Here is a 12,691-nt window from a genome sequence, read left to right as displayed (position 1 = left end):
CAATCACATTTAAAAGTTCCTTTTCTTGTTATCCTATTCAGAGGAACTTCCTTTTCCAGATTCTTCAAAACTACACGAATTTTTTTTACTAACAACTTTCAATTTATCCTTTGACATTTTCTCAAGGTCTGTAAAAGGTATAAACCTATTCCATTCAGTATCCACAATATTCCTGATACAAGTTAGAACTTCCATTGTATTCAATTACCAAAGCCTTTCTGTAGGAACTCTGATTAGTCTGTGTCCCTGTAACCTCATTTGGAAGACCGATACCTAAAATAGGTTTAAATTCGTCTATGCTTCTTTCACATGGTCAACCAACCAATCTGGGTAGTTTCTAGCATTAAATTGTCTTAGTAACCTCATCCCTTAACCTTGTTAGAGAATACTTAACCCGATATACTGCCTCTTTACAATATTCTTGTAATGCAGAGGGTGAGCACTGTTGGAGTGTAGATACAAATTTGGTTTAAAATATTTGTATTAAATATTTTTCCTTGTATATCTTTACATCTAAATACTGCAATTTTAGATGACTGACCTTGTATGTGAATTCTAAACATTAAATTAAAATTAATGTCTTCAGACCACACCCATAAAACAGTCTAAAAACCCTATATGAAATCCAGTCAATACACAGACTTTAGTACCAACTTCTCTTCCCACCTTGCCAAAACAAGGTTGACATTTAGGGGTGCACTGATTTTTTTAACTTCACATACAAGGTCAGTCAGGAAAAAAAAAAAAAAAAAATTCAGTATTTATACAAGGAAAATGAATTTAGTTCAAAAATTTAGAAAAAGCACCTTCAAATTCGTATCTACACAACAGTGCTCACCCTCAATATTGTCAAGGGGCAGTAAGATGTTACCAAGTTACTTAATGCTAGAAACTACCCAGATGAAAAAAGTAGGTGAAACAAATTCAAACCTATTTTAGATATCAGTCTTCCAAATGATGTTACAGGGACACAAACTAATCAGAATTTCTACAGAAAGGCCTTAGGAATTGAATACAATGGAAGTTCTAACTTTCAGGAATTTTGTGGATACTGAACGAAAAGGTTCATATCTTTTACAGCCCTTGAGAAAATATCCAAGGATAAACTGAAAGTCTTGTAAAAAATTCATGTTGTGGCTTTTCCGCAGTTAGGGGAAGCCACATCGGAACTCTGGTCCACTAATGATTGGCAGTAGATTTTTTATGGTGCCGAGTTGCCAGCCTGACACCCAACCTTCAGCAAAGGCACACCCATTCACATGTCTTTCAGAGGCCACTCTACTGCAGGGAGGACATGCAGACTCCCACAGAAGGCACTCCAGTTGAGAATCAAACAGAACCTCTTGCTGGGAGGCAACACTACCACTGTGGCGTTTATAAAAATTCATGTAGTTTGAAAAATCCATTGGAAAAGGAAGAAACTCAATAAGATGACAAGAAAAGCAACTTAAATGTGATCACAGTGCCCAGTGTACATTGTTAGAGAAAGTATGGTTTTGGATAAAGAATATAGTAACAGATTCCAACGGATTAGTGTACCCTGCATAAAGTGTGCATCTGTCTGCTGAAGACAAGTGTTTTTTTGCACTGAGTGGAGACTCCATTCCATATTCAGGGTACCCGTGGACTTAAATAAATCAAAAGATGCAGGTGAAAAGGAATTCCTCCCCTCAAAGGAGGAATGTGCAAAAGTGTATATATATATATATATATATATATATATATATATATATATATATATATATATATATATATATATATACACACACATACACACATATACACACATATATATATATATATATATATATATATATATATATATATATATATATATATATATATATATATATATATATATATATATCAACTTTTCTGTGCACATATGCAATGCTGCTGACATTACTCTTATAGGTTCACTAAGACTAGTCACACTAGTCTCAGTCTCCAGATTACAAGCGTAGCCAATAACCAGACAAATCAAACCCTGGACCCTTTATCTGTTGGGTACAGACCTTGACCTTTATGCCAACCTCCTCCCCCTTCTAGTGGGGAATTAAAATACAGTAATCACATTTCTAATGGCATAATATATCAGAATCTTTACACTGATCTTGTAGGAATCTAGTGACCCACACTCCTAGACTGTATAAATGGATTTTGATATGCAGCCGCTGCCCTGAACTACACCCATTTTTAAAGTCAGCCCTTCTCAGATACACCACATCAACCTTTGGAACGGATGCATGTAAAGTCTCACAAGATATGCAAGCCAGATGGATACACAGAAAGTGACTTTTTGGGGGGGGGGGGGTGCCAAACAGTACTCCAGACAGTATTTCTGCATCCTCACAGTTGTTACAATAGTTTATAAACTAGTTAACATTAAGCTTTGAGCACAACATACATCTTCCTTGATAAAAAAAAGTTCATGATTTGCTCACGGCCCCCATTGGATTAAGGAGTAAATGCATCCTAGAGCATCTAAGGCTTCTGGTGTTCCAAGCTTTGAGTGGTTTCCCCAAGTGGTTATTACTGTACTAGCCTGATCAGTATAAAAGGATGCAAGGAAAGTGAATATTGAACAGCAACAATTCCATTCTGCAATTGAATGAAAAGGCTGCACAAAAACACCACTTCACGGTTTCCTGAAAAACAGTAAGGCAAAATGAGAAAAAATGTGCATGGTGTAGAAGCACAAGATGGGAAAAGTGGAGCACTGAGGATGTGGGGGCATGAAACATTAGGCAGTGCCTAGGGTGCCCTATACATGGGGCATTGTTGTAATGCATCACTGTTGCAACTGCAGTTTAGCCTATGACTGGGCCAGCAGTGTGCCACACAGGCCTGCTGTAATACAAGAACACTATAGCTAGAAGTCAGCCTGTTCATACTACTGAAACACTGCAGCATAAGCCAAAGTCTGAGAACGTGGGAGAGAGAATGATAACTTAGACCAGAATGCCCAGGGCCACCCCTCAAACTATTTGTGGCCCAGAGTAAAAATGTCAATACCAACCCTGAAGATTTAATCAGGGTAGCTAAATTGGTGGCCCCCCCTTCCCTGGCAGCAAGCATAAACATCTGAAAAAATATTACAGTAGGAATATTTACTGTAGAGAGATAGTAAGAGAATAAAAGAAATGGACCAACATCCCATTAGGTTTTGAATTTAGCAGGAAGAATGATAGTCAAGCTTTTTGGAGTCTGAGGGAAAGGATTCCCTCAAATTTAGGGCTAAAGAGAAGGCATGGTTTGCATAATAGACTTCCTTTGGTAGTAAACAAAATTTGGTGGTATACACAGTAGATAAGTCAGCACTGCTTCACTGGCAGCCCAACAGCTTTCTGCAGAGTTGTGGGGTGGATTACATAATAAATCCAGTAGTTTGATCTCTTCAAATGGAGTGTCAAACAGTGGTAGCTATATTACAGTGGAGTCTACTTACCTTCAGAGTTTAACTAAGCACAAGGCAAGGCCTAGAAAGCTCCTGTTTTGTTTACTTTCTACAGAGAACTGGTTCCACTGAGGTATTAGAGGTTGCAGGCTCAGATTTTTTGACAATTTTATTTAAAACTGGAGACCTAATTTTCAGTATTTTACTGGAGTCTACTGACAACCAATTGGAAGGTTTAAAATATTACAGACATCACGTTGATAGAAGTGTTAACATGAAGAAAATAGAAACTGGCGAGATTGATGATCTTGTCTGGTATAGTGTACAGGCAATTAGAAGTTGCAGGACTAAAGCTTCGCAGTTTTCAGTCTCCTTAAACTGTAGGAGACTGAACTTATCTTTTCTGATAACCAGACGGCGTGACTAACAACTCAATACAAACTCGCAAACAAACACGTTAGCCCGTTTCAACATCTCGGACAGTCTATACAAGAGATAAAACAAGTTAAAGCACAAATCTATTAATAAAAATAAATAAAAAAAAATCACAAGGAATGCGTCATTGGCCACAGGTAATGCTGGCCCCGATTCAAGCTAGGATTTATTTCGGCTTTTTCCCCGGACAGGGGTCGCCACAGCGGATCACCTGTCCACTCAAGCTACGACTCCTGGACAGTTATCAGGCTTCTCCTACAGTAGTCATTGTTGCGTGACTGGAGTAAAAATGCTAGATAAAAAGCAATTAAGCAGTACTGCTAAAACTCAAGTTCAGAGGTATGCAAGAGTTTGCCACCCTTCTAGAGAGGAGCGCCGTTAATGTAGGCTACTCCAGCTGTCTAGCGCAACACCATAACCTACGTACATTTTACCCAAGTGTTTTTAGATGAACAGACTTCAATATCCGCAGCCAGCACAATACGCTCGTCACTACACAAGTGTGGTACAGCCTCGACCAGTCGGCCTACATTTTACATTGACAGCAGACAGCTACTCTCCGTGGAAAACCAAGCCTAAATCATCGCCCTCAAGGGGAGAGGATTTACTAATTTCTAGTAAAATGCATACTTAGACCATACGCACACTAAACGCAGTTACCCATTTAAGTATCCTACAACACGTCCCGTACACAACGCCGCTCCCAGAATGTCGCACTTTCACCAGGAAGGAACTATACAGAGAGCCATAGACAACAGAACCGCGAATACAACAGCCTGCCCACAAACAGGTGCTGGAGATAGGATACCGAAAAAACGCTACACAACTTCACTTCAGTCACGGTGGGGCCTCAGAGCACTCTCAAACAATTCAAACTCGCACATTCACCACAAGAGGCTGGACAGCTACCTACAGTGAGCGTTTTTTTTTTGGGAGAGGATATCTTTGAGATTCTGTAACAAGCTATACGAGTTAGTGTTGCCCAAACCAGCGATCACACTAGACATATTGCTACAGTCGCAAGACAATCCCCCGTACAAAACTTACACCTTAACGCTGTCACTTTTATCGCACTGTGCCCCTACTTCACGAGGGCACTCAAAACAAATAAGTATCATTACTACACAATTGTTCGTTGTTTGAACAAACTACACAATTAAAAAAGTGATGTGATACCATACAGTGTTACAAGTTATAAACAAACCTACTAGGAAGCTACCTTTGGCTAAAGCCACCGTTGAATTATCGGTATCAATGGTGTACAGAATCCCCTCATATCGGATCTGTGCCTTGGAGATAAGACTAATTTTACTGCCAATGTAAGGAGTACCAGCACTCATAGCTGTGACACGGTTGCGTCGGTCCAGCCGCGTACACTTCAATAAAACAGACAGAAGGACAATGCTAAAACAAACACACAGCCTCACTAAATTAAAACAATCCACAGAGTTGTACCGTCGAACGAAAACTGCACCTCCTGTTGTGTTTAAATACGCTGGTGAGTGAGGGCGTGACTAAAAAAGCCGCGCGCAACAAGGACGAGAGCGTGTGAAGCAGCTTGATAGGCACTATTAGACAACAGTATCTGCATAAAACCATTTTCGTTGTCAATACTTGACACATTAAACTAAATCGGCATTTTCCCGTGCGGTCGGGGCAACTTCATTTAGTCTCTGCGCTACTGTAAAGAAAACAGACAACGGCACCATAATATGTGTCTTCTTTTTTCATCTAATACAATTACGGGTCTAGCAACAACAGTATAGGTGGGTGGGGACCGGGACGGACTGGGCTGTGATTGGACAATTGTATGGATGGGTTCCTTTAAGGACTGTTTTCCTCGGCAACAAGAGCCGTTCTACCTTTGGGAATACGTGTAATATTTTCTGTTGGGGTCTTACGTGTGGTGTTCCACGCTGTTAACGAAAAGAGAAAAATATTTTTCTCTAGTGTGTTATACTATCAATTAGTGAGCCAGCGCTCATCATATTTTTGGATAGTTTAAACATCTGTGGAGATTATTCATTTTTACTGCTGCTGTGGTCAGAAGGTAAACATACATCTCAACCTCTTAAAGCAAGAAATCTGGACAAAGCTATAAATAAAAGGGGTCACAAGGGCCCCAAAATAGGGACAGTTTTAATTATATTCTTACAAACTTATAAAGTCGATAAAATAACAGGTTTTGCATTAGCATGGATTTTCTGAAGGGTATGAAGTCTGAAATTCAAATGTACGTCATCATCTTCTAACTTCAGTCTTTAATTATTTGCCAGAAAACTACAATTTTATGAAAAACTGACCAAAAATGTGAGAGGTATAAAATTCGGTGGACTGCGAATCATACTAGAAAAAAGCTGTGAGCCAGACGTGTGATGTATTTCAGTGTTCTGCTGCGAAAATTTAAAAAAAAATGACTGCATTGCTCCCCTTAAATAGCTTTTGCGTAACTTTTTTAAATGGGGCTATATATTCCAATCCAGCAGATAAAAAGTCACAGAAAATTCCTAATCAGACTGCATCAAGGTTAGTCATCTTCATGCCAGAAGTCTTTAAACTAAAGCCTAATTTTATGACCCTACTTAAGTAGGAAGTTCGTTATTTTACCGGCAATGTTTTATTATGTGTATATTTTCTTAGCGAGGGACAGACCCCGGCGATATTCGTAGCTGTGATTAGCTGTAGTGGGAATTTGCACTGGCTGTCCCGAGAGCAATTTGAGCTCGATTCAGAGACTTCAGCTGTGCCACGCAGCGGTTAGAACCAGGCTGAGAAAACAGTATACAAAATAAAGTAATAGTGAAATGTAAATTAAGAATATCTGCAAATATTTAGTTAAACCATATACTCTTCCCACCTTTGTGTGATTCATAGTTGGTTATCAATGCGCATCTGGACAGTGTGCATAAGGGTTATAAAAAGCAAAGTCACTCCTTTTCGATTCACTTTGCATTTAATGAAGATGCTTGCTTTGCTGCCCATCTGCTCTTGCCAACCAAGAAGGAAAAGATATAGACAAAGGCTGACCCATTTGAACTTTGATTATCAGGAAATCTTGGACCAGTTTACAGTGGATATGGGTATAGCATGTGCTTTGGTCAATTTGTACAACCCACAGATAGTGATTGGGTGGGACATGTGGCCTTCCTGTATTTGTAAATGCAATGGTATACATAACCCAAACTATACTTGCCATAGAGACCTTTCAGAGACAAACTGTGGACACTTTGGGTATCTCAGACTTCTGCCTCAAGGATCCTTTATCAGTTCCTCAACAAACTCTAAGTATGTGTGGATCAGTTTGGTGCATCTATTTCCCAGTGTCGCCTCAGGATCGAGCCAACACAATCCACTTCTTCTGCAGGATAGCACTGAGGTGCTTGGTGCGATAGATACTGCTTTTGCCATTAGGTTTCCATCTGGACCACTGTGGGACTGGTACAGGAACAGGAAGACCTACCTTTCCATCAACTGCTAAGTAGTGTGTGATGCAGGGAATGTCAGTCCAGCGTCCTAGCAGTGGCCATGATTCCAGTATTTGGCAAATAAGCTCATTCTACCATCTCCTCCTGCATGGTAGGATTTCTCATGGTCACCCAGTTGATAAGTACAAAGCAATTTAATGTTCCTAACCATGGGTATTTCAGTATCTGTAGAGTAGTATATATAACACTATGTAATCATTCACCCTTTCTTGTGTCCCCTCCCTATTTTGTTTTGCAGGTGACAAAGGCTACTCACTCCAAACTTTGCAAATGGTACCAGTTTGTAACCCCCGGGGAGCTGTTGGGGAGCACTTCAGCACCATCCTGTCCTCAACACAAATAGTCTTTGCAGGAGTGCTTATTCAAATCTTTGTTTGCCCTGCAGTATGACTCATTTACTTAATGCATGATGTTTACCAAATGCTGCATTGTGTACAACATGATGTTGCATCAGTGTGGCTTGCTCAAAGCCCATTGCTGTTACCTGGATGAGTCTGGGGATGCCCTTCAGTGTGACTCTGTTACTGTATGCAGGATGTTTACCTCCTGCTGCATTTTGCACAATATGATCATGCATCAGTCTGGTGTGCTATTGCCACAGCCAGTCACCAATAGTGGCAGTGCAGTAGCCTCTAGTGTTCCTCCCACCAGTGATGATAGCAATAATGTCCATCTAACAGCAGTAGCACACTAACCCCTGCAGCAGCTTGTGCATGGCATATGGCTGCATAAGCAAAAAAAGCATGTAGTCCACAACTATGGGCCAAGACATTCACTTAGTAAACATGTAAATAAATTCACATAGATAATATGGTGCATGCAGTGCTGTTTGTGGATGTGGTGATTGGTATATGGTCAACCTGAATCATACATTAGACATTTTTATGTATATCAACAAGAAAAATGTCTTTCTTAAATTTTGAGTCAGTCATCATTTCATACAGTGTCGAGTGGTAAGTAGCACAAGTGACAGGGCTTTAATTACAAGAGAACTGCACCCAAAAACTGAAAAAAAGCATGTTTTCAGCCAATCTTAAACTTTTCTGCATTGCTAATACCTCTGTATCAAAGGAAATAGTATAATTTTCTAATTTGTTATACCACAAAATGATCTGAAGGAGGCTGCATGGCTAGTATTATTTTGTTTTACAGTCAATGCCTTTTCCTTCCTTATGTCATGTCATGGTAAGGGGACATAAATAAATCCTTATGATGAGGGGATCATTTACTATAGTTTTCTCTCTCATCAGTTTACAAAGTTGCTGTGACTGCTTACTTTCCACTGTCAGTATCAATCCACATTTTTACTTGCTGTGCTTCCTTTGATTTCATTAGCGGCTATCTCTGCGGCAGCATTTTAAGGAATGTTTGAATGACAAGCTTGAAAATGTAGTTCAGTTAATTGTTCTTTTCAAAGTAACAACTGTAGTTCAGTGTTCAAGTGTGAGAAATCTGACTTCTGTGATTTATAGGTGTTACTTGAGCTGAGATGGTTTGTGTTGCATTCATAGTTTTAAATATTGTAGCTAGAATTAAAGTCTTTGATGTTAATCTTCTTTCCCCATCTCCAGAAGAAACGTGCACTTTTAAAGAAATTAGTGTAGAAAAAAATGCGAAATCAAATAGTGTCCGAAAGTAAGAAGAGTTAGATGAACATATCTGCTTTCGTTCTGTGTGGCACTGAGTTTTATTAAAGGGAAAGATATTTGCATTTAAAAACTAAGCGTGAAAGCCCCGCCTTTGTTCAGACTCCAGGCTACACTATTTATCTGAGGTGTGATGCTGGCAATCTGTAACTGATAAGGCACATTTAAATGTAATTGTTTTCTTAATGGCTCTGTTGTTGGGATAAGTGACCTCGCCTAATTTAATTCCTATGCCACTCTTAGTAGTTGGTGTGATATAACAGGTGGGATAAATGCAAAAAAGAAAGGCAAACATAATTATTAAATTATGTTTTTCTGTATGTGAAGTGTAGTGTTGGAAAGAAAAACTTGACTTTTAGGTGGAGTTCTCCTTTAAATGTGTAAAAGTAGCTGCTATGAAACATGTTTAGGGCTGTAATTATACTTTTCACTGCAGTGTCCAGAACAGAGTACAATGTATGTTATTGTGCTCAAATTAGTTGCACTGGAAAAAACATTTTTTTTTCTCTCTTCCTTATGGTACTGTCTCTACTGTTTTCAGATAGTAAGAAGTGTAGCATTGGCCAAGTTAGATATTTGAAAGGTGTCATACACATTTGTCTCCTAAAAACAATGTGAGGGATTCATGGTGACTCCCCAGAGGTAATTTTGACAAATGTAAAAAAAAAAAAAAAAAATGAAAACCATTTTCAAAACCACCTTCAATGAACGACTCAATTATTTTTTGCAGGGGATGAAGCCCTCCTGCACCCCCTATGTGGGGTGACACTCCCACCCACACCCTGTGGCCTTATATATATCAGATCCAAGGTCACACAACAGTGAAGAAAGAAACAAACTCCACTGTTATCTAACATAATTTCAGTAAATAGCACTCACTGGTTTTGCATTCGCCAAAATTATGTTTAATCACGACATACTTCCTAATGGGAGTGATGGTTCCATAGATTGAGAACAAATACTGTCATGTGAGCTTAATGCTGAGTTGCTCCAATGACGGGATTTACTGGATGCAGGGGAACTTCTTGTCATTGACCTAAAATGCTGCAAGATCTATAATGTGACTGAGAGGCTCTGCCATGTGTTGTGGAAGCCTAAGGAGGCCTGGCTCCTTCTTATTGTGGAACTCCAAGTAAGTGCTTGCAACACTTTCTTGAGATGCATATGGTTTTTGGCCAACTCATCCAACACTCATGTAAACAGTTCTCTGGCCACATCCACCTGTGTTCTCAATGTATCTGGTAAGGTTTTACAACTGTGTGAGCAGAGGCAGACATACATGCTGTCTGTGTGCCCATACAGTATGACAGAATCATTATGGTGTTGTCGTTGGTCTCAGTTATTTCCTTCTACTGGTGAAATTCCTCAGGAACACCCTGCAATACTTCAGTCATCTCTACCTGACTCTGTGCCAGTAGCATGGGCCTGAACTATGTCACAGCACGTCTTGTCTGCCTCTGGAGTGTGAGATATGTCTTCATCTGACATCTCTGTGTACATGTGTGGCAGTGGCTACTGCTACCTCTGAAAAGGTAGTTTCTTCATCAAGGGGGTTCAAGCTGTGCACAAGAAGTAGGCACTGAGCTGCATGGTATTCTCCCTACTATAATGACATATCCTCATTGTGCTGGCTATGCAATCCCATGTCACCAATTAAGGACCTGAGCAGTTATTCATCTTCTGTGTTTTAGGGTCCCTGCCAATAGAGTTTGTGATTGTGTACCACTGTTCTCAGGTTGTGTATGAATATGAGAGTTTTGGCATCAGCACCAACAGCCATTCTGCTGTCAACACTAGCCTGCAGTTCTAAGGCAAATGGTGTGGTTGCTTATGATGATGACCCTGAGAAGAAATGTTTGGAGATGTAGTTAATGTCACGTGTGCCAGGTGGAATTACTTTTATCTATAAGAACAGTGACTACACTTACAATGCATTGTTTGTGGAGTTGTGCTGCACCTGATGTTGATGGCATACCCGATGACGAAATATGCAATGGTGATGTGTACAGGTGTTAAGACCAATACATCTTAGCATAATGTTGTAAAATGGGCTATGCACTAACCTTCCACATTGCCTTACTGTGGTTGTTATAGGAGTCTGAATGTACTGGTATCATCACCACCTTTGATTCCAACAACATCCTCATCTGCACCCAAATCATCACCCCTTATGGAAAGAAAGTATTCCTTTTCTGGTGTTAAAGGTGTTGGAGTATGGAAGGGCCACCACCAGCGATGTTAGGGACAATTGCATTCTGCATATCTTTTGTCCTGGCACATCCTATCATGTCATTGACTCTTCTCCTACATTGTGCTAAAGTGCAGTTCCTTCCCCCTGCTGCATTAATGTCTCTCCATACTCCATCCACTACTTGATTCCTCTCTCTGCCTACATTACCTCCCTTTTCCAAAAAGGTATTTTCCATATGTCCTTAGAGAACCCAAGAGGATGTGATTCTCCTCATGACTGAAGTTGTTCCTCCTGTGCCTAGTTCTCTCCTGCTGCAGAACTGTATAACCTGTAATCACATATTGTGAGAATACCACACCTGTCTCCCTTGTATGATATGTTAATGAACTATGAATCATGGATGCCCACTCTCTGCCTGTTTTTTGAACTTCCCCCTTGTTTCATTATCCCTTTCCACTTTGAATTATAACCTTCTGCTTGTGTTATGTACATGAGCATTAGCTGTGTAGCTCTAAACTATCCCTTCATATCAGGTAAGCCTAAATCCCTTTGTTCTGTTGGAATGATCAGATTATCCAACTTAACTCCTGCCCTCTTTCCTCCTAGATAAATTCCTTCAGTTCTTCATTAATTATTGTCCATAACTTCTCCTCAGATTGATAAAAGTATGTCTGACCCATATACAAAACTAAAGGGACTAAAAACATTTTCACTTCTTGTATCTTACTATCCATATCCATAAATAAGAATTTCCAGTTTCTCAATTTTGTATTCTTTTGTTTAGTCTCTTCCCACATACCTTTAGCTGCCATTACAGAAACCTTTTTTCAGAAACATTCCAGGATAATATAGACAGCATAGCCATCATGGTAAAAAGCTATTGTTCCCACCTATTATACATGATAGTTTTTTTGAATGTGTATTTCCAGCTTTTATGTTACATGCATATACTAATGGGTGGCAGGCTGATCTTTTGTACAGTTGTTTCTTCTCATCTCCATTTGAAACTATGTCAACAAAATCCCTCAGACAAAAAAATTAAATACAAAACACCCCTATTCGCCATTAACTTGGAACAAACGCACAAAACTATGTATGTCTTCAAAACATGATGTTTAACCCTCCAGAAGGGAATAATTTCCCCAAATTGAAGGTTGCACTTACAGGAATTATCTAACCTAAAATTAAGGTCATTAATGCTAAAGCACATGCTATAGCCTGTGCTCCTACTTAAACTGATTGCTGTATGTTCTTTTCATATCTATCTTATCTTCCCAGATATGGAAAACAACTTGAATGCTTTCAGGCAACATTCACTTTTAGCCCTAAGAAAAAGTGCACTGTCTGTTTTTTTTAAAATAAAACTAAATTGCACACTGTTCTGTTAACACCATTAAAGTATTAAGGCTGCTAGGGACATTGTTGCCTCTTATTCACTTCCAATAATTTCTAACTTAATTTCTCTTCACTGAACTGCATGCCACTGCACATTTACATTTTGAATTTCCCCTCAGGAAAGAATATTCAGAATTCGAAA

At 39.4% G+C, this 12,691-nt stretch overlaps 1 protein-coding gene across 1 annotated transcript in view; it reads right to left on the bottom strand.

Moving 5' to 3' along the window:
* Positions 1–5,509, bottom strand: part of LSM14B (LSM family member 14B) — a gene marked incomplete in the record, with an annotated part of 815,052 nt that extends 809,543 nt beyond the window's left edge. The window contains 1 exon segment of the mRNA XM_044090355.1: positions 5,052–5,509. Coding sequence (XP_043946290.1) covers positions 5,052–5,172 — 121 coding nt within the window.
* Between the last annotated feature and the right edge of the window lie 7,182 nt (positions 5,510–12,691).

This window comes from Protopterus annectens, chromosome 12.part0 (assembly GCF_019279795.1).
Source record: "Protopterus annectens isolate FY-2018-M chromosome 12.part0, PAN1.0, whole genome shotgun sequence".
Lineage (NCBI taxonomy): Eukaryota > Metazoa > Chordata > Ceratodontiformes > Protopteridae > Protopterus > Protopterus annectens.
This window is presented reverse-complemented; position numbering and strand designations above follow the sequence as displayed.